The sequence below is a fragment of the Pteropus alecto genome, unplaced genomic scaffold, assembly GCF_000325575.1.
Source record: "Pteropus alecto unplaced genomic scaffold, ASM32557v1 scaffold170, whole genome shotgun sequence".
NCBI lineage: Eukaryota > Metazoa > Chordata > Mammalia > Chiroptera > Pteropodidae > Pteropus > Pteropus alecto.
The window spans coordinates 1,100,411-1,124,450 of NW_006429634.1; the positions used below are offsets into that span (position 1 = coordinate 1,100,411).

The following is a 24,040-nucleotide window of genomic DNA, read 5'->3' on the forward strand; positions in this document are numbered from 1 at the left end:
GAAATTTTCAAGGTAAGGGATATCTAATTCATTCCATAAATAGTTATTGAGTACTTACTATAAGTTATATACTGTTCTAAGCCCTGGGGATAGAACAGTGAACAAAACAGACATAGTTTCTACTCTGGAGGACCTTATTTTCTAAGGGGAGACAGAAAATATACAAATAAATATACAATATAATGTTAGGTAAATGCTGTGATTAAACCTAAAGCAAGATAAGTAGATAGGAGGATGAGGAAAGCCCTATTTGAAGAGGTGACATTGGCACAGAGCTCCCAAATGAAATAAAGTCACAGCCTTATGAAGATCTGAGAGGTCAAAGAACTAAGCCCTTCCAAGTAGCAGGTATATAATAAGTGCAAAGATTCTGCAATGGGAATATGTTAACATGTTTCAGAAATGGAAAGGAGATCAGTATAGATGGAACTGAGTGAGCAAAGGGGAAGGTGGAAGAGGATTAGATTAGAAAGGGAGTAGTGATATGATCATATAGGACTTTGCACAATGTGAAAATGAACCTGAACTTATTTTAACTATTAAAGGAAGCCATTGGAGGGTTTTAAAAATGGGAGTGGTAAGATATACTTAATAAAAACATTCTGGCTCCTCTGGGAGGGAGCAGGAAAGGAGTAGAACTGGGGAGACTAGATTGAAGAAACCTAATTTTAGTAGGCAGGTCAAAGGTAATGCTTCTTATACTCCAGGTGGAACATAATAGAACATAATAGATTATGGCAGTGCAATGTTGCTAATGCAACAACTAGAAAAAGTCAGATAAATGACTGTAAAAAACATTGCAGTGTTGTAGAAAACAAGAGAATTAGATGAACTGGAATTCCAGACCTGGGTGGGATGGGCTTCTGAGATAGCTGACTGTTTTCTTTCCTGAGGGCATTTGCCAATTTGCAGCATGAATTAAGGATTAGGCTTGGCCAGTTCAGAGGGACTCTACTGGAGGAAAGAGAAACAGAAGAGGTTGTAGTGACAGAATGGAACTTGAGGAGCTCCATGTATGTGGCCAATTTTCCCCATGGGATATTTGCTGAGTTCTAAGCATGCACACTCGAGCTGCAAAGCAAGGCTGAGAACTTTTAAAAGGAAGAATGAAATCTCCCATGATCTTGTGGTTTTAGGAGACAAGGTCCCACTAGAAGGAGGAGGTCTACCTCAAACAAATAGCTGATCGACTCTTCAAGATAAATATTATATTTTGAAATTTTAAGAAAAGTGAGGTCAAAGAACTAAGCCCTGAATCTCTCAAAGGTAGGACAATCTCTTACAGTTTTTTAGGCTGAGGAGATGGAGACCTATTAAGTTCTCAATCATGAGCCCAAGAGGGCCCATATCTAAGGAATAGAGATATGTTCATTGCGTATAGAACTCTAGGTTGCCCGTTTATATATTTTAGTCATTTAAAGATAAAAGATATATACAAACATCCAACCTAGAGTTTTTACCCAGTGAAAATAGATTTCAAAAACAAAGGTGTATTAATATTTCCAGATAAATCAAAGTTGAGAGAATTTGTCACCAGCAGACCTAAACTACAGGAAATAAAAAGGAAGTTCTTCAAGCTGAAGGAAAGTAATCCCACATGGAAGGATGGATCTGTAGGAAGGAATGAACAGCATAAGAAAGGGTAAATATGTGGGAAAATACAAACAAGTATTGAATATTTAGAACAAGAATTAAAAAAATAGCTTTTGGGGTTTATAATATATGTATTAGTAAATTACATGAAACCAATAGCACGAAAGATGAAAGTGGGAGGGGGCAGTAAATGGAGTCAAACTTTGTTAAGAATTTACCATTATTTGGGGAGTGGTTAGAGAGCTTATTTAAGGTAGACTTTAATAAATCTAGGATGCCTATTTATATAGGGTAACGAATCAAAGAATTATACAAGAATGTATTGCTAAAAGCTAAGGAGAGAAAAATGGAACAATAACACATTCTTGATTAATCCAAAAGAAAGCAAGAAAAAAGAATAAAGACATGAGGAAGAACTCAGACAAAAACAAATGGCAAAATTCAAAATAGTAGACTTAAATACAAATAGTTACACTAAACACAAGTGGATTCAGTAAAACAATTAATAGGAAAAAATTAACACACCAGACCAGAAAAACCCTAGGTCCCAATTATATCTGTTTATAAGGATACTGGAAATATAATGACATAAGAAGACAAAAACAAACAGATGGAAAAATATATATCCTGTAAACATTAACTGAAAGAGAGATCTTGTGGTTATAGTAGTATCAGCCAAAGCAGTTTTTAGAAAAGGAGTATGACTAGCCTAAAAAGGGACATTTCATCAAGACGAAATACAGTCATGTGCCAATGAACAACAGGGATATGTTCTGAGAAATGTGTCGTTAGGAAATTCCATCATTGTGCAAATATGATAGAGTATACTTACACAAATCTAGATGATATAGCCTACTGCTCCTAGGCTACAAACTTGTACAGCATATTACCCTACTGACTGCTGCAGGCAGCTGTAAAACAATGGTAAGTATCAGTGTATCTAAACCCATCTAAACGTGAACATTATGTGAGTAATGTGCTGTGCTACGATGTTACGATGGCTATGACATCACTAGGCAATAGGAGTTTTCAGCTCCATTATAATCAGATACGCGGTCCACTGTTGACTGAAAAATCATATGAGGCATATGACTGTAGTCAATGAATGCAAAAGGGATCTATAATAACCTTCAATTTCTATGTACCTAATAACACAAAATATGTAAAGAAAAAGTTTAAAGAATAAAAAGGAGAATTAGACAATTACGCAATTATAAGTTGGAGATTTTTAACATCTCTCCATAATCGATAGGTCAAGAAGTTGTAAAAAATCAACTTCTAAGGATAGAAGATTTGAATAACACAATTAACTAACTAATAACATAAATAACTAAAAACCAATCAACCTAACTGACACATACAGGACACTACATCCAATAAATGTAGAATACGCATTCTTTTCAAATGTTATGGAATATATGGTTCAAAAAAGAAATCCTAAGTTTCAAGGAACTGAAATAATATAGAATATGTTTTCTAATCCCAGTGGAATTTAAATAGAAATTGACAACATAAAATTAACTAGAGAAACCCCCAAAATGCTAAGCAATTAAGTGACATATGCTTGTAAATAACTCATAAATCAAATAAATTAAAACAAAATTTTTGTAACTTAAAATTCATAAAAAATGACATATCCAAATGTGTAAGATTTAGCTAAAACAATACTCAGAAGGAAATCTATAGCTCTAAATGCTTATATTAAAAGAGAACGAAGATTACATATCAATGATCTAATCTTCTATTTCAAAAAGCTAGGAAAAGAGCAGCAAATTAAACTTAAAGTAAATGAGAAAATCACAGACATGAGCGAATAAGTCAACATAAAAAGAAAGTGGACATATAATATAAAAAATTAAAATTAAAGTTTTTTGAAAAGATAACCCATTAACAAGCCTGATTTAAAAAATATATAAAGAAAACGTAATCTACAAATATCGAGAATAAAAGAGATCCTTCAGATATTAAAAAGACAATAATAGGATATTATACATAACTTTATATAAATAAATTCGAAAGTTTAGATAAAATGGCCAAGCTTCCTGAAGAAAACACGTTATTAAAATAGACACAAGAAAAAATAGAATGTGAAGAACTCTACACATAATAAAGAAATTACAACTGTAATGAAAAACCTTCTGCAAAGAAAATTCCAGGCCCAGATAGCTTCACTGGTGATTTCCAGCAAATATTTAAAGAAGAAATAACAAATTGTACCAAACTCTTTCAGATAAACAGAGGAGGAGGGAACACTATCCAACTCATTTTATGAGGCCACTGTAACCCTTGTATCAAATCATGACAAAGGTATTACAAGAAAACAAAACTATAGACTACTATCTTCAATTGAACATAGATGCAAAATCCTTAACAAAATATTAGGCAATTGAATCCAGAAATATGTCATATATGTATGTATGTGTGTATGTATGTATGTATGTATGTATGTATGAATGTATGTATGTATATCATGACTAAGTGGGATTTACCACAGGAATACAAAGGTATCTAATAATAGAAAAAAACAGCTGAACTCATTATATCAACCAACTAAAGATGAAAACATATATATAATCTCAACAGATGCAGAATAGGCATTTGACAAAATTCAATACCCATTCATAGTAAAAATGATCAGCAAACTAGGAATAGAAGGGAATTTTCTTATAGAAAAGGGCATCTACAAAAGAATCTATAGCCGACAGCATTCTTAATGGTGAAACATTGAAGGCTTTCTTACTGAATTATGGAACAAAACAAAAATATCCATTCTTACCACTTGGTCTCGTCAATACAATTACATTGTATTGGAGGTCAATATAATAAGGAAACAAAAAGAAATAAAAGCTACAAATGTAGATTATAAAGAGGTATTATTTGCATAACATGATTTTTTATATAAACTACACCCCTTTCCACCTACAAAATCTATTAAAATAATAAAATGAATTTTGAAAGGTCACCATATACAATTCAATATACCAAAATCTATTGTATTTCTCTATATATCCATTAGGAAATAAATTAAAAAACTCAAAGTCAAGTATTCAGTGAAAGATGCACAAGACACCTACACTAAAAACTATAAAACATTCTGAGAGAAATTAAAAAAGTTCTAGATACCTCATGGCCATAAAGGTACATATCACATTTATGGACTGGAAGACTCAATACTGTTGAGCTCTCAATTCTCATCAAACTGATCTAAAGAGTCAATGCAATTCTAATCAAAATCCCAGCAGTTTTTCAATGTGTGCGTGTGTGTATAAATTGACAAGTTAATTCTAATTTTTACTAGAAAATGCAAAGGATTTAGAATAACCAAGTAATCTTGATGAATTTTGAAACAAAGCTGAAGGGAGTACGTACATCATCAGATATCAAGGCTCATTATAAAATTAATTAAGGCATATTTATTGGTGTAAGGATAGAAAATGGGTCCATAGAACAAAACTGAGAGTCCAGAAATATAAATATAGTTATCTAATTTATAATAAAGGTGCCCTTGTAATTCTGTGTGTGTGTGTGTACACGTGAGGAAAACATGGTGTTGCCAATAAAATTGTGGTGAGTCAAATGGATATCAATATGGAAAAAAGATGGACTTGAACCCTACACTTCACATCAGACATAAACATCAATGTGAAAGTAAAACATTAAACTTCTAGAAGAACACAGGGGAATGTCTTCAAAACTTTGGAGTAAGCAAAGATTTATTAAACAGGACACATAAAGCATTAATTATAAAGACTGACATATATGACTTCATTAAAATTAAAAAATTCTGTTCATCAAAAGATAAGATTAAGTAAAAAAAAACAAACAAACTAGAGAGTATAAAAAGATATACAAAACACGTATGTCAGGAAAATCCACCTTAAACTCTAATAAAGACTGACAATACAATTTAAGAACTGAATAGGACTTGAAGAGCTATGTCATAAAATGAACAAATATCCAATAAAAATATGAAAAGTTGCTGAATGTTATTAGTTATCAGAAAAGTGCAAGTTAAAAATATAAGACACGACATCTCGACCAAAATTGCTAAAATTAAAAGGAATGATAATATCTAATATGATGAGGAATACAAAGCAACTAGAACCTTTACAAATTGCTGGTAGGAATGTAAATCACTTTGAAAAACTGCTTAGCTATAAATGCCCAAGAGAAATAAGCGGAATGACCACCAAAAGACATAGACTAGCCTGTTCACAGTAGCATTTTTCAGAAGACTCTCTGGCATTATCTAATAAATCTGAAGATGTATATACTCTATGATTCAGCAACTCCAATTGTAGGAATAAACCACCCAGATTCTTGAACATGTACACTAAGGTATGTGTAAACAAATGCTCATAACAATGTTATCTGTAATAACTAAAAACTTGAAATGATCCAAATGTCTATTACTGGTAAAATGGATTTTTAAAGGTTATGTAGTTAGTAGTTTAGAGTATGGTCTGTGAACCCTTGGATGTTTTTGAAATCTTTTTGAGGGTCTATAAGGTGAAAACTATTTTCATGATACTAAAACATTATTTTGCCTTTTCACTCTCATTATCTCAAAGTAGAGTTTTCTAGAGGCTACATGTGTGATATTATCACTCTGACAGCTAATGGAATGTGTGCTTGTGTATTATTATGTTTTAAAAAGTTCAAAGTTTTAATCTCTAATATGGTGATATGGATCATCCACATAAATAAAAGCTCATTTGGGTTTTTAAGGATATAGAAGTTTCTTGATACTGAAAAGTTTGAGCATCACTGATCCATAATTATAACCACTTCTCTGTCCTTTTTTTCTAATACACTTACCTAGAAAAAACTCCAACTCTCTAACTATTTCATGCCTAACCCTGAGTAACTGAATATGCCAAATGTTTAAATTGATTACTATAAACCCTAAGACTGCTCCATATATCTCCTGTAATAGATCATGAAATCTGAGTTGGATAGAGAGGTAAGTGATTTACTTTGGAATTCCTGCCATAACATGACGAGGTGCTTTATTCTTAGTTGGTATTTAGCACATGCTTGTAGAATAAAAAAAGAAACAGATATAAGAGAAAAACTGAATAGGGCTTTACTGGACCTTCTAATAGTCACGAAATATATTTTTCTTTTCTTTTCCCTTGAGGCTGGACATAAAAATCCATGATGCCAACTAGCAAAGTTTGCTGTCTCTGGCATGAAAGATCTGGACAGAAGAAACTAACCAATTATACTTAACAGTTCTAAAAAATCAGGGCATACAGGTCACGTGTAAGTAGCTAGCACCGAAATTAAGTTTCATATTAATTTAAAAGTTTCTTAATAATGGATTTCTTAAACTTTCCTTAGGGATTCCAAGATTTAGAAGTTCTTCCCACCAGGAAGCCCTGTCCTGCCATATCCTAACTTAATTATTCTAGTTGGGGGAAAAAAAAAAAAAACCAACACTGGGTGATGTCAGGGGACCAGAGATCTAATTCTTGTTCTGTCACTAATGGTGTGACCTTCAGCTGTCATTTAAACACAATCTTCAAAAAAATTTTTCCAAACATAAATAGTTAAATAATTTAATGACTGTTCTATTTCAGAGAAAGATGAAAGATCGGAATATTTTCCAACAGACTTGATGCTACTAAGGTTCACAGAATTACACCCTTAATCAACAATACTTTGACAAAATTCTTTTACAATTAAAAGAACCTGGAGGAGGGAGTAACTAAGTCTGTAAGAGAAGGGAAGAAGGCAAGAGAGACAAGCAAGTAAGATTTGTCAGGCAAGATATCAAAGTAAGTGACATTTTAACTAATCTTTGATGAATGAATGAATCTTGCATTAGGAAAAGGGCAAGGATGGAAGGTGAGTATGGGCACTTTAGACAGAGGAGAGCATGTAGAAAGGCATGGAGCTGTAAAAAAGCATGATTATATGAGAACCTGTGGGTAGTTCTGAATGGCTTAAGAACATAAGAAAGAGAAAGAGGTTAAGGTTAGAGATGCTGGAGCCAGTTTGAGAAGAATCCATATTACATTTAAGGAACCTTCCAGCTCTAATATAGAAAGACTATACCAAGAGGCATAGAATGGGTATTATGGCTCTACATACGGAAAAGTTAATGGTAAGGTTCATTGTAAAGGCAGAAGCACATCTAAGGCAGGTTAGGAGCACATAAGGGTGTGTAGAACTGGGTCTTCTCTCCTTGACAAACTCTTGATCTGTGCACATAGTGTGTTATCTAATCTTTATTCCTTTGACCATAACAATGACCAATAATATCACTAAAAGACAGACAGAAGCTGATAGAACCAAGAATGGAGAAAGGAAGTAGTTTACACATGGGTGCCCCCTAATGATGTTGTTAATTTTGCTTAAAAGGAAGTAGCATTTATTGAGTACTTACTATGAAAGAGGTGCTATACTATTTGCAATGGTGATATGGACAATCATTATTGTTGATAAAATTTACCAAAGTGCATAAAAAGCAGTACATATTAGCAATTAAAACAATGGGCTTTGAAGTCTTGCCTATGAAACATATATTATTATCTCTAACAGATGAAGTGACTTGAGTAACTTGGCCAATGTCACATAAATAATAAGGCAAGGCTGGAATTTAAATCTAGAATGCCATAACTTGAGTAACTTGGCCAATGTCACATAAGTAATAAGGCAAGGCTGGAATTTAAATCTAGAATGCCTAACTCCAAAGTCCTTGCTCTTTCCATAATAACATACAGCTTTCTTCTTACAAACTCAAGATCCATTCATTCACTCATTTGTTTATTCATTCATCCAATAAAGTTTGTATTGAGACTATATTATGTGGTAGGCTCTATGGTATGAATCAAGAGTATAAATAAACAAAGAAGTAATCTCAGATGGTGATAAGTGCTGTGAAGAAAATAAAACAGAGCAATGTAATAGAGAATAATTGAGGGAGGTCAAGAAAGGCTCTTTGAGAAGGTGACATTTGAGCTGAGATTGGCATGACAAGAAGGAATCGGGCATGTGAGGATCTAGGACAGTGTTTCAGGTAGAGGAGGCAGCAGAAGTAAAGGCCTTAAGAAAAAAAGATTTACCAGCACTGAAAGAGTAAAGGAATGTGGCTAAAAAAAGAACATGCCTTTGCCAAGAAATTTCTCAAATACATTTCTTTCACTCTGACCCCACCTGCCACTACCTTAAATCAGATCCTCATCACCTTTTTCCTCAGTCACTGAAATGGCCAACTAATTGATCTCTCTTCCTCTGACTTACTCCCACCTCTCATTATTTCTAGCCCTTATCTAACAGGTCATAAGGACCTGTCTAAAACACAAACATGACCACGTCACTCCTTTGGTTAAAATCCTTCAATGGTCTCTCATTATCTTACTTCATCTAATTTTAATTTTATGACTTATGCCCTGTGTTTCATTTTTCAGAATAATCCCTTCCTCCCTTCCTCCCTTCCTCCCTCCCTCCCTCCTTCCCTCTCTCTCTCTCTCTCTCTCCCTGCCTGCCTGCCTTTTCTCCTTCCCTCTTTCTTTCTTTCTGTCCTGCTTTCTGCCATAGCTTGCTTAGCCTATGCTTTGTACATGATAGTCCAATGGAATGCTCTTTCCTATTGCTTTTTCAGTTGACTACTAATTCTAGGCATCTTTCAGCAAATGACACAAATCCCAAGAAGCCTTACCCAACCTTCCTTCTTTTCACCTATTCAGTTTGTATGGTATTATTTTAAATTATTTCCGAGTAACTCTTAAATATTTCATTCTATTTCTGACACCTTTTTTTATAAAGATGAGCTTTTGTAATATACATAAACGTAAACATTTAATACTACCCATGAAAGATTCAGCTTACTTATTATCATACAAATGACATATACCATCTGATAGCTAACCCAAATAAAACTTGATGAATTGACTTACTCTTACTGGGCCTCAATTTCCTTGGTTATAAAATAACAGCATTAGACTAAAAAATGACTCACATTTTTTGATAGCGTAGTATGTGCTAACTGTTCCAATATATGAACTCATTTCACTTCTTATAACAACCTGTCAGGAGGAACTATTTATTATTGCCTCCAATTTATAGATGAAGAAACTAAGGCTAAAAGAAGTTAAATAACTTGTTTAAAGTCACATAGCTAGTAAATCTTTAAAACAGTCCTTCCACTTGGAAAGTCTTATGAGAATTCTATGGTTCTAAAAAATATCCAAATCAGAACCAGATGCAGAATAAAGTCAAATCAGCAACAATTGTTTCTGTCTTATATTCTATTTATCTATATCTCATCTCCCCTAATAAAATTATATTTCCTGCTGTATCTAGCATACTGGCCAATACACAGTAGGAACTCAGTAAGTATTTCTGAATGAATTTTCAATTTCTACATATTACACTGAAAGACAGGTGTAGGTCAACAGATGTTCCTGAGAAAGAAGAGATAAAGAAAATCTAATTACTCCTCAATGTTAATGTGGAGTTAAAAAAAATTAACTTTTTTTTTTTTTAGGGTTGGGGGTTAGCTACTGCCAAGTTAGTCAAGGTGAAAATATTATTTTATTTGAGATATGTTAACATAATTCTGAAAACAAAAACACACATAAATAAAAGAAAAACAGAAAAAAAGTGTGGTGATACACTGTCACTGAAAAGTACAATCAACCAGAAGCACCGTAAGCCCCTATCCAAATAGGCTTCCAGGAGGTATTAAGCAGACACAGACTACCAGCAGCTATACCAGGAGCAGAAGAAAGGACCAAGAAACTTGCACATACTCAAAATATCCTTGGGGTTCCTCCCCAGGAACCTCCCTAGATGGCTTTTCTAATCCCATTTCCATGAAAGTTAAATTTCCTAGGAATATCTTGGTTGGCATAATTGGTTGTACGACACTATATACAGGTGGCTTTACTCAATTATGAATGACTTCCCCATGGCAGCAATTGTATTTCATTTTCTATGGCTGAACAGCTGGTAGTGACTGGCCTGGAAAACTGACTTCTCTTATCCAAATGTACAGTAACTAGTCATTGGTGCTTTGAAGGATCTATCTCTCATTCTTGGTCCTTCTTATTTTACTTCCAATGCACATTTCGAAATCATCCCAACCTCCAGTTGTGGGGTTAAAAAGGACCTTGGAGTTTCTGGTAGATATCACTATGCATTTCCGAAATCACTAATGGAAAACCCTCCCATGAGAATCAAACTTAACAATTCTCAAAGTATTTTAACATTCATTAACTCATTTGATCTTCTTCACAATTATCTCAGACTTATTTTCCTGATGACTATCTCTAAACTTCCTTTGAGGCATAGAGAACTGAAGTGTGGTACAGTAGAAATATGAATTTTGAAGCCAGAAACCCATGGAGCTAGGTTCAAGTCCTTGCAAATCATTTAACTTCTTTGATTACTGACTACATGTCATGACTGAATTCATCTCTCAGGTAGGTTTTCATATTTTTATAGATCAGACACTGCATGATCGCTACTGAATGGAATGAAGAAAAGTTATGGGGAAAGAAGAATCCTTTTATCTGATAAAAACTTTTACTTTAGAAAATACTTGGGTTTTTCACAACCTGGGTATTATGATAAAAGAAAATTATAAAAAGACTTTCAAAATTTTGTGAATTACCATCCCTACCCCTCAGTAGCAAAAACAACAAAACTACCAGATAACCTCTTACATAACATGGTTATTATGTTCTTAAACTCAGCTTGTGCTGAGCCTAGATAAGAAGTAACACTAAGCATCTACTGTGACCATTTGAGAATATAAAAATAGAAAAATGCAATGCCTTATCATCAAGCTGGGTCATAACATAATCCCCTTTTAAAGGAAGTGAGAGTGCCATTTCATTCCACACTAGTGAGCCCATCCCTAACGTGCGAGTTCACTCTTGGCACAACACCGTAAACCGAAATGGATCAAGAAGAAAGTCCAAGCTGATAAGAAGCTTAGAAACTATCCAATCTCTGAGATATCTAATTAAAAAGACTTGGAGGAACAAGAGTATCAAGAGCTATCTGAAAAGGTTTCAAGTGAATCAAGAAAACAAAATTTGAGCCAATGAATAGATAATGGGAGAAAGCAGATTTCAGCTCAAAATTAAAAAAGAATATTTTTTAGCCATTAGAGCTATCACAAGTGGAAGGAAGGTGCTCCTTTGAGAAGTTACAATCTCTCTGGCTCTGGAAGAATTTAAGTAAGGGCTAGATGAGTATTTACAGGACATGGTCTTTAGACGAGTCCTGAATTAGGCAGTAAGTTGAATTTGATGACTTCTGAGATTTCCTCTAACCCTGAGATTCCAGGATTCTATGACTTTTTACCTTTCTGACATCTCGTATTAATTATTAAGGCAACTAACTGAATTTTAACCAAAGTAACTTCTAGATGGGAGAGAATGTGGTAAAGAGTGGCTCTGAAGTCTTTAAATATTGGAAAAATGTTAAGCTCATACTGGTGGATACGAATTTTCCAAAATTCTAATTTTTGCTTGAATGTTTAAATTTATCATTTATAACAGATGCTTACAGGTTGTCTTATTTGAAGTGACCAGCCCACTTAATTTTGGAGAAAGTGTCTGCCAAATAGCCAAGTCAGTTTTTCTTTTAAGTAAAGATGATGTTCATTTAAAAAAAAAAAAAAGTGGCCACTTCAGCTTGCAGCTCAAACAATCAAACCAAGTGCTCTATCCTGAGATGACGATTACTCTTGGATATTTTAAAGATGAAGAAACTGAACTCACAGAGGTTAAAAGACTCGCCAAAGGATATGTAACTAAAGCTAAGATTTGAACCTAGATCTTTTGGTCTCCATGCTCTTTCCACTATGTTCCCCTAAAACCAATAAATAAAACAAGAGTGTATCCTCAAATAAAGGAATATAAATAACTAAATATGCCTAGTTATGATAACAAATGGCATCAGGATACTGCTGACTTCTAGGTTTCTGTTAAGAATCTTTAGTTAGGAGTCAGTCTCAGCTGCCCCAAGGAATTCATTAACAGATCTCCCCTCTCTGAAGCAACACACAGAATATGGAATTGGAAACAGAGTCATAAAATGTAAGTAAGCCCAGCTTGTGTGTGTGTGTGTGTGTGTGTGTGTGTATGCATGCACTCACACGTGTGTGTCTATGTCTACATGACATAGAACATAAACAATGGAGAAAAAAAAGAACAGGGGAAACCCATTTGGTTTATCAGTTTCCTGGACTGGGATCTTGTTTTCATTCACGGCAGTGTATCATTGGCCTTGGCACAGTAATTTAGAGGATGTGTTCTTTATTAGCTTTGCTCAACTTGGCTAGGTTCAGCTATATGCTGCCAGCTGGGCTGATGCCAAGGCTGAAACTCTATTCCTCTAAATTCCAGTTCATTTAATAAAGCATGGGTTGTCTCCTGCTCTAATCTAACTCAGTTAACACTTTCAGTTCTCTATTTCTAGCTCCTTCTTTCCCTCTTGACTCTTATTCCTACAGCATGAATAGAGGACCTCTGCAGTAATAAAGACATTTCATGTTTTCCTGAGGACTTTTTAGGTTGATAAATCCACACAGAGTGGGAAAGACAGAAGGATCACAAAATTATACATAATGGGTCCACAAGAAACCTCAAAAACTGTACTACTGGTTTTTTCAGTAGTACAATAAGTACTACTGAAACTCAAAGGAGTGACTGACCTGAGTTTTCCAGGGCAATAGGTAAAAGGATTCAGAAGCAATTTCAGCAAGTGGAGACCTATGTCTTCTCAGAAAATGGTCTACTAATATGTCTGGTGAAGCCTAGGGCCCTCAGAGAGGTGGCATAAAAGCACATTGTGATGAAGCATCTGCTAGTCAGCTACGCAGTCAAATGAACCCATTCCAGCCAGTTTCCTTTGCACAAGACAATGAATCTAAAAAGCAAATTCCTGCCTTATTACCATTTCACCCTCATAATTTTCTGTTTTTCTTCGCTGTGTTTAAGAGTTTGTTGTTTCCCTCATCTTCTTGATATACATTCATGTTTGTTTTATTTATTTTCTAGTAAGTAATTTTTGATATTCAGAAATTCTCACTTATAACTATAATGTTTGCTCAAAAAATCATCTAGGGAATTAAGGGGAAAATGTAATAACATAGAGTTTATATTACTTTCCAAAGTCATATTTCCAATGTGATTTTCCTAAGAACCATATATACTTATTTAAAATATGTATTGATGGTGGCACTCAGTATTACAATACAAGTATGCCAAAGAAAACTACATGGGTCTAAGTATTCTCAAGAAAACAGCAGGTGTGGTCAAATTTATGAATTGCCTAAGTCGCTTCTCACTATTTCCAGGAGCTTGAGAGATGCCAGCTGTTTCATTACACATGCCAAAAAATTTGCTGCCATTCTCAGGCATCTGTGGTTGGTAAAGACAGGAGAACTGAGCAGAGCCAAGGGGCAGCTTAAGGAAGTTGGAAGGGAAGCATGGGACAGGATTTTTCAGTCCCTTGGGCATATATAACTAAGATCAGCGATAGAACCCAGATCCCATTTAGTATTCTAGTGCTACTCTTTTCATTTCTCATATTCCTATTTCTATTTGTGTACCATAAGCATACAATAAGAGAAAACCAGTTATGGGAGCACTGGCTCATTATACAAACCTCATCCCATAAATATATTATTCCTGATCAAAAGAGAGCACTTAAAATGCCTCTGTGGGTGCAGTTCCTTTTTCTTGGGATGTCTAGGCATCTTAATTCAGATATAACTAACATATAGTGGGCATCTACTATATGCTTCATGGTACTATGCATTTGCACTTTTTAAAATTTAAATCAATCAACCTGGGAAGGAGGCACTTCTCTATCACCTCCACTGAGCCTAACACTGCTGATACTAGGCTGCTCTACAACTGTTGGATAGATGGATGCACAAAGGCCAGAGTTTCCAGATGTGAGTAGAGTACAAGGATGAAGTTGGAATAAGAACTGATACTGTGTGTATGTGTATATATGTGTGTGTAGGGAGGAAATGGTCTGTTAAATAAAGGGAAGGCCTGGAACTAGTATATCTGAAAGGGGAAAATGGAAAATAGCCAAATAGCCAAAAGGCTGTCCTCGTTAAGGGCACCAAAGAATTTGTTTCACTTATTACTCAATGTGCCCATACTTTTCTGACATGGTTAGTAAACACACCTTTTCAGGAAACAGGAGGGGCATATTGGTTGCCAGAAGCTTCCTATAGAGACATTCTCCTGCTTGTTGTAGCTTAGTAGAAAAAGAAGTTGGGTGGAAGAGAAGAGGGGTAGTAGTCCAGGTATAGAGGTACACATATGTTTAGTGACAGAGAGGTGGGTGAATATGGGCTTGGAAATGAGCCTCTCAAGATGAGTCTCCCTTGCTACTCTTATTTACGGCCATAAGGTTTCCAAGATTAAAAATAACAGTACGTTAGTTTAAATAACTTTTAATCTGCTATTAAAATTGCAGTAGAACTCTCACTTTTATAATTACATGAATAATGGCTTTAGATAATAATGAATAGAAATGGAATCAGAAAATACAGCATGATCTTACTCAACAAATATTACTGAATAACTACTAGATGCCAAGTGTTGGGGATATAAAGATGAAATTAATACATTAGTTCAACTTAACAAGGACTCCAGGTAGAAATAAATCCTAAATTCCTAGAAATGGCAGAAAGAAAAAAATTTAGCTTCCTTATTAATACTTATACTGAAAAATTAGCATTATTTTACATGTTGCAGTGCTATTTGGTAAATAAACAAAATAGCTATGATAGGTGCTAAAGTAAACTTTAAGAACTTACTTTTTGGCCCCTTTATTCAAAAAACATGTCCCCTCTCCCCAATCTTAACCTTTTCACTACAATGTCACTGCCTCGATTCTCTCTCTCATCTGGAATATTATAACAGCTTGTTAATTTACATCTCTGCCTCCAGTTTCTGGAAGCCACCCATCCGTTTACTGCTACCAGTTCTTCTAAAACAAATCTGGCCACTAATTAAAGTCCATTCAATAGCTCTTACTGCTCGTAGGGTAAAGAATCAGATTCTTAAATGGTCTAAAGGGAAGCTGTGCATTTCCTGTGCCACTTTCTCTAAGATTATCTCTTTCCACTCCTCTCCTTATACCCTACGATCTAATCACTTAAACATTTCTGAGTTCCTCAACTACACTTTTTTTTTTTTTAATCTCGGGGCTTCACTCATCTGTTCCCACTGCTAGCTAGAAACCTTTCTCTCCCTCCCCATTCTTCAGGTTTAGATGTCACTTCATTTGGAAGCCTTCCCTGACCTCCAACTTCCAATCCTCCAATCTAGGTTAAGGGACCTTTTGTACTTTATCACTGCAAAGTTGTAATTCTCTATTGGTCTATATACTCACAAAACTGCAAACTCTAAAGGCAGAATTCCCATCAAACTGACACAATGACCAGCACTTAGTCATGACTTAATAGTTAGAGGACTTGAATGAATGGCTGGCTGGCTGAAGAAAATCAGACAGTCCATTGGCTGATCTATATGCTGTGACCTACGGTTAGCCCTGGTTGTGTTATTCTTGCCTCTACTCTAGTTTTTCCTACCTAGTTTAGAATTACAGTGTAATCTCATTTCTGACCCAGAATCCCAAAGTGATTATAGTTTAGTTTCCTATGTAGTTTTACAACAGGAAGAGTCCACCCATAAAGTAAGGGAAACACTTTTTAAATGTTTCACAGAAAAAAAAGAAGACACATTCTGGAAGTTTTGTTTTTAAGCATCAAATTCTTACTCTCCAGACCAGGGTGATACTCTTGCACATCAACCACAGCACTGAGTCAGATTTTGAAGTTTTCTCTTTGTACAGTGACAAGGTAGAAAGGGTTGACTGAAAGGGTAAAGGAGGCCTGGCTGACTGACCACTTACTTCGACATTGTATGCTCAGCACTTCTACTGTACTTCTGTATTTGTATCAGCATATAGAGTGTTGCCAGACCCAACTTACATTATATTAAGTTGCAAAAGACTGATGTATAATCCAGAATGCAACAGATTAATTTATAATACAAATATAAACATGAAGTAGCTTGGATCTCATGTTCTCTTACTGTTGTAAAATTATATAGGTAGCCAAGCTAAAATCTGAAACTGGCTTGCTCAGCCTGAAATCAGAGCAAGGGGGAGTTAAGTGGATTATTATGATGGCTAAAGCCCTAATTAGCATCATAGTTATACCAAGGGACTGAACTTTTTATGTGGCTTTTAAATTTAAAAAGTCATGCCTCTGTTTCAATTTTAAGTCACACACACACAAAGTGATCTGTGCTAAAAAAAAAAAAAAGATTTTACAATCAAGTACCCCGGATTAGTTGCAAGCTTGGTATTTGTTATCTATCAATGTTGGCTGGGCCCCAGGAGTTGAGAAGCTAAAAGGGATCCGGTTTAGTAAAGGAGAAACAGCTGGGAAGCAGGAGTCCCCTTAGAGAAGCAGAGTCTTATGTGGGAGGAGAGCAGAGCTAGGTGGTAGGTGAGCGGATGAATCTGGAGTCACAGGAGTCACTTGTTACCCATTCCCCCCAAACTATACAATATTATAGGGGGTGATGGGCCCATAAAAATCATCTAATTCAACCTCTCACATTCGGATCGACTTGATCAAAGACATAAAATAAGTTCGTGGCCCAGCTGGGATTAGATCCCAGTTCAGTGTTCTGATATGACACTATACTGCTTCTTTCCTATTTCATATGAAAACCTGGAAGCCAAAACTCAGGGTCTCAAGTGAAGCTTTGAAGAGAGCCCAAAGGAGAATGGGGAGAGTATAGGGGAGACATGTGTGAAGGCAATATGGCTCAAAGTGATGACATTGATATCTGGTCCTAATGAAAGATCTCCATGGCCTCGCCCTCTAGACTCAGATATCAACAGAACAAAGTCACTTAAGCCTCTGAACTTCACTTTCTCATAGATAAAATGTATCTGAAAATAATTATACCTAGCCAGTTACCAGGAAGATAAAATGAAATAATGTGTGTAAAAGAACGTTAAATGAATATTGGTATTTTTTTACTACTTACTGCGAGCAAGAAACACTTGGTATTTTCTAACATATGCATACTAATAACCAGAAGGTAGAAAAGAAGGAGACAGTAAGAAAAGAAGGAGGAGACAGTATGATTAGAAAGAGAACAGGCTCAAACACAGAGAACATCTTGTTTTGTGAAATGAATTGAGTAACCACATTTTTTTCACAATGCGTCACTTGCTTCTTAGCCAGGACACTGAGACGGCTGAAGTTCTGCCATTACTGAAAGCTACGTTACAGAACCCACTAAGGGTATGGGGTGAGGAAGGAGGGAGTTGTTGGAGGAAACAACCTGGCTGCTGGAATGATGACCGCAGGACCTGGTCTGGAAATGCAAACTGTAAGAAGGTCTCTCTCTACCTTCTGGGCCTGGTTCTTCTGGTCATCTCTGTTAAAACTCTAAGATTTTCAGAGACACACAGGAGAGGAGGGGAAAACAGTCAGCAAATACCTCTGGAAGCTTCAACCACATAGTGAGTCATATTTCTTATCAACGTGTGTGCAGACAGAAAGGAATGCATGTCCAGCAATTCCTGGATGCAAAGACTCTCAGCTCTCCTGGCTCTGAAAACTGCCTTACTGCTCTAAGAGATTTACTGATCAAAGTAACATAGTGCTCTAGGCAGGAAAGTGAGAAAACAAACCTACTAACTGATCCTACTAGCCTGGATCAACAAGGCTTACCCTGTTTCAATCCTGAGTAAACAAAAATGACTCCACTATCACTTCTTTTCGTGCTGTTTCCACAAGGCTTGCAGAGGGATGACAATGGACTTCGCATACCAACCCCAAGGCACTTGTTTCTTGAAGCATATAGAGGAGCAGCACTTTCCTTACACAGGAAGTGTGCCTTATTTTCCTCACCCCTCATCATCTCAAGTTCCCTCCACTTCAGTGCCACCAACCTAATCCAAGTCATCCTTGTTTCTTCCTTGTCCATAGATACCATGGCACAACCCATTCCCCACAGAGCAACCCAAGTGATTTAAAAATAACAGCTTCATTGACATATAATTTAAATACCCACCCTTTCAAAGTATACAATTCAGTGCTTTTACTAGATTCACGAAGTCGTGCAAACACTATCCCTATTTAATTTTAAAACATATTCATCATCCTCAAAAGAAACCCTATATCTTTTAGCAGTCATTCCCCATTTCCCTTCTCCTACCCCAGCCCCTGACAACCACTAATCTATTTTTGTCTCTGTTTTTTTTGCCTATTCTGGACATTTTGTATACATGCAATCATACAATCTGTGGTCTTTTGTGACTGGCTTTTTTCACTTAGCATAATGTTTTTAAGGTTCATGTATGTTGTAGCATATATTAGTACTTCACTCTTTTTTATTACCAACTAACATTTCATATGAATATACCATATTTTATTTATCTATTCAACAGCAAATGAACATCTGGGTTATTTCAACTTTTTGGCTGGTATGACCAAGGCTACCCTGAACATTCATGATATATTTTTGAGTGGACGTATGTTTTCTATTTCCTTGGGTATATACCCATGAGTGAAATTGCTGGGTGACAGGCAACTCTGTTTAACATTTTGAATAACTTCCAAACTGTTCCCAAAGTGGCCGCAGCATTTTACAATTTTAATAGCAATGTACAAGAGTTCTAATTTCTCCACATTCTTGTCACACTTGTTACTGTCTGTCTTTTGATTATAGCCATACCCATGTATGTGAAATGGTGTCTCCTTGTGGTGTTGATTTGCATTTCTCTATTGATTAATGATGTTGAGAATTTTTTCAAGTGTTTAGCAGCCATTTGTATATCTTTAGAGAAAAAGTCTATTCAAATCCTTTGCCCATTTTTTCAACTGGGTTATCTGTCTTTTTTATTCGTTGAGTTGTAAGTATTCTTTTGTATACTGGATTCAAGTGCAAGTGATTTAAAAAAAATAAATCAGATTTTGTCACTCTCCTATATAGTACCCTCTAATGATTCCCTACTATGTTTGCAATAAAATCTAAATTCTCATTCTGGCTTACAAGGTTGCCACTTTTCCCCGCACATAGTGCAGGAGTCGGAGCGGTCACGGTCATTCTCAGTGTAGTGTGTGCGTCCCAGCTGCCTGCTTGGAATTAGCTTTCTTTGAATGGCTCCTTCTAAAGAAGCTCCTCCTCCACAAAGGGGAACAAGAAAACTTTGGGGGATGATGGATATGTTCATTATCTTGAATGTGGTAATGGTTTCATGAATGCATGCATATGTCAAAACTTTTAAATTGTATTCTTTAAATATATGCCTTTTTTTTACTTGAATTATATACTTCAATAAAGCTGTTAAAAATCTTCCTTCATAATCACATCTTCACTATTACTATCTTATCATACTTTATTTCCTTAAGAAAAATTGTCTATCTTAAAACACCTCATTTATTTCTTGATTTAAATGTTTACTATCCAATCCCATTAGATATTTATACCAAGGGAGTATTTTTAAGTAGGAGATTTTTTTTTTTTTTAACTACTGTATCCTCAGTTTGGTTCAAAATCAGGTGCTCAATAAATAGATGGCTAATTGAATAAATGAATTCAACAGATGTTTAAAAGATACCTACAGACAATATGAAGGGTGACTTCCTATTTCCTCAGATTCATCACTACTCTTAGACTTAAGGGGTTGAGATTCATATTATTTCCTTTATTAAGAGCAGCTACCTCAAACTCTATCCTGGATAATCTTTAACATCATCATTAAAAATGTAATTTACTTTTCAATAACTCTGTGGTACTATTCTGGTACCACATGAGAGAATATATATATTCGCCCATTGGTAGTGGTTATTTTTATAATAGCATAATAATAATAGCATGTTATAATACATAATATAGTAATAACATAGTATAATTGTAATAAATATAACATAGTACATAATAACTATAATAGCAACAGTAATACAATAAAAAAATTTGTTTAGCACTTACTATTTGCCAGATATTATGTGAGTAATCCACCCATATAATATCAATTATTCCTCACCATAACTTTATAAAGTCGGTATTCTTTTACAGATGAGGAATTTGAGATTTAGAGAGGTGAGCTCACTACCCAAAGCCACACAGGTGGTAAAAGGCAGAGGTGGAACTGCAACCTAAATCTATCTTACTTCAAAACCCATGCTTTTTCCATTCTGCTACAGTGCTTCTCAAGTATTTTTATAACACAATGCTACTCCAACTCATATAAAAGCCCCTACGACCTGCAGAAGATGTTCACCTTGAGAATGACACTACTCAAACTATGAAATGGGTTAGGAACAAAAGTCAGATAGATGAAAAACTAGTTGCCTGAGAATAAATCAAGATATTTAAAGCAAGAAATTTTTACTTTATCACAAACTTCCCATCTAGCTTCATTTGATATTTTGTTTTTACTGTTTCTGATGACTCTTGGATAGACTTTGGTTTTTACCTAAGTTGCTGGCCCTTGCTCCTCCTCTGCCTCCTAGTGAGGTTTATTAGTGAAGATACGTTGACCATGGGAGATATAAGTAATTTCTATTAACAATTTGGGTCCTGATTTCTAGAGCTCATAGATGGGCCTTTACCTTTAGTGCCAGGTGGCTGTAGGTTGTCTCCAGTCAAGGAACACCAGCCCACAGGGAAGATGTCCCGGGAGTCGAAGCGGCACCAGTAGTCAAAGGCCCCTCGCCACCCATCAAAAGTGACAAGCACCTCTGAGCCCCGCACCTCCCCAATAGTGGCTGGGCATATGAAATGAGGGTTCTTCCTGTCCACAGCTTCTAACTTCATTCCCATTTTGAAGAAGTTGTGGGAAGGTGATGGTGGTTCCTAGATGAGAAAAGAAATATATAGACCTAGAGGCAGGAGAGAGGCTATGTATGCCAAAAGACTGCTACCTCATTTGGATGATTAAAAAGTGACCCCTAAGGTAAGATTTATGATGGAGAGTTAGTCTTTCTTTTAAATGAATTTCAAAGTATTCCAAAGTATTACTTTCTTAATCCTAACATTGTGACATCCTTGCTTCAGGTTTTTTTTTTAAAGAAATAAAAGGTAACAGATAAAGTTGAATCCCCTTTTGTGCCCTTCTCCTGTCCCACTCCCTACGCATGTTTTTATACTTTACTATATAGGTACACATCTATTTGCTTATTTAAAACTTTTATATAAATAGTATTATACTGTAAATATTTTATATCTTGTTTGTTCAACATTGTATTTTTGAAATTTTCCATGTTGACAAATTTAGCTCCAGTTCATTTTAACTGCTAATAGTATTCCATTATATGTATACATCATAATTTATTCATTTTCTTTTGATGGACATTTAAGGTTTTTCCAATTGTGTACTATTTCAAAAGAGTTTTAATGATCATTCTTGCACTTATTCCTTTGTACACATGTAGGTGGGTTTCTTCCGGGTACATACCTAGGAGTAAAATTGCTGGGTTATAGGACAGATATATACATTTTCTGCTTTATTAAACATTAAGTTGCTCTCCAAAGTAGTTGTAACATTGTACACTACTAGAGTGTTCTCTTTCTCCCAAACTGATTTGCAGTGTAACAAATAAGTATTGTACATTCTATTCTGTTCCCCTTGTTTTATTGTCTGATCCTGTACCAATAATAGTCTTATTAAATGTTTATCTGGAAAAAAAAGTACCTCTACTTTGTCACTCTTCAAAACCGTTTTGGCTATTTTTTTTCTCCTTGATCTTTCATGTGAATTTTAGAATCAGCTTTTCAAGTTCTACATAAAAACCCTATTTAGATTTTGACTGGAATCTCAGTGAATTTATAAATTAATTTGGGAAGAAATAACCTTTGTATATATGATATCAAGCCTTCCCATCCAAAACATAATAGCATTTTTTATTTGTTAAGTATTCTTTAATGCAGATTTCTTCTTTAATATAGATTTTAAAATGTACTCTATAAATATCTCCTGCTTTTTACTAACATTTTTTTACTAGACATATTACAATTTTTTTGCTGTCATAAATGGTATCTTTTTAAAAAATTAATTAATTTTTTTTATTATCGTGACATTGGTTAACAAAACTCAGTAAGTTTCAGGTGTACAATTTAACAGTAAGGCATATATATATAAAATATATATATTATGTATATATATTGTACTGTGAGGTAGCTTTTAAAATTTTCATTTCAAAGCATTTGTTACTGTTAAATAGGAATACAACCGATTTTAAAAAATTGATCAACAAAATTAATATTAATTAGCTTATGTTGATTGATATACTAATTTTTCTGCCTGCCTGATTTATCAATTTTTGAGAGACCTGTATTAAAATAGTCTCTAATGATTGTGGATTTTCCACGTAAATCTCTCAAATTTTGTTTCATAAACTTTGAGGCTATGTTTTTTAGAAGCATGCATATTTATAATTGTTTTATTTTCTTGGTCAACTGTACTTTTTAATCATTAGATAATGACTGCTTTAATGTTTTTTGGCATCAAAGTCTGCTTTGTCTAATTTCAGCATAGTAACAGCAGCTTAGGTTTGCCTGGTATATTTTTTATGTTTTTTTACTTTCGACATTTTTGCATCATATTTTAGCAGGATCTCTTTTAAATAGCATGTAGCTAGAGTTAAAAACAATCTATGTCTGACTAGACTGATGAATTTAAACTTATTTCTTGTGGTAACTGATTTAATTAAGTTTATTATAATGATTATATTGCCTACACTTCTATTTTACTGGGTTTTTTAAGGTTCTTTTTGTTCCTTACAACTGACTGAATTTGCTTCCCTTTTCCCTCTCTATTGATTCAGATGTTAACCATTCTATTTATAGTCTTTTAGTGGATCTCCTTAAGATTGGAACTGTATAGCTGACATAAGTCTGAAACTCATCTTTATCTCTAGTCCCAAACAATACAAGAGCCTTAGAATATTTAACTACTCCTAAGTTAATAAGTGTTTGATTTTTTTTTTTAGTTTTTAAGAAGTTTTATTATTAGTTTCAAGTATACAGTACATTGGTTAGACATTTATATAGTTTATAAAACAATTCCCCTGGTTGCTCTTACTCTCCTCTGGCTCTCCACCTAGCCATTACAGTAATGCTAACTGCATTCGCTATGCCATGCTCCCCACCCCCGTGACCATCTATCAACTACTAATTTGTACTTCTTTAACCCTTCACCCCTTTCTCCTAGCCCCTCAACTCATCTCCCCTCAAACCATCACCAGATTGTTCTCTATATTTATAAATGTTTGATAATTTATTCCACATGGTTATACTAATTAATCACTTTTGTTATTATAACTGGTTTACGCAGTTATAGGCAATGCTTGATTAGCTTTACCTAAATGTTAACCAATCCTTCCTCGACACTACTTCTTGCATCTTTTCTTCCTTTATGGGTTCAATTA

The 24,040-nt window shown here is 34.9% G+C and overlaps 1 protein-coding gene across 12 annotated transcripts in view; it reads right to left on the reverse strand.

Annotated features, from left to right (window-relative positions):
- Positions 1–24,040, reverse strand: part of SCMH1 (Scm polycomb group protein homolog 1) — a 111,281-nt gene that overhangs the window by 37,614 nt on the left and 49,627 nt on the right. For 10 of the 12 annotated variants that reach the window (XM_015596405.2, XM_015596238.2, XM_006903988.3 and 7 more), the window contains one exon: positions 21,224–21,467. The exons of the other annotated variants lie outside the window; for them this stretch is intronic. In XM_015596405.2, coding sequence (XP_015451891.1) covers positions 21,224–21,467 — 244 coding nt within the window. The remainder of the gene's footprint in view (positions 1–21,223; positions 21,468–24,040) is intronic. 12 annotated transcript variants of the gene reach the window in all.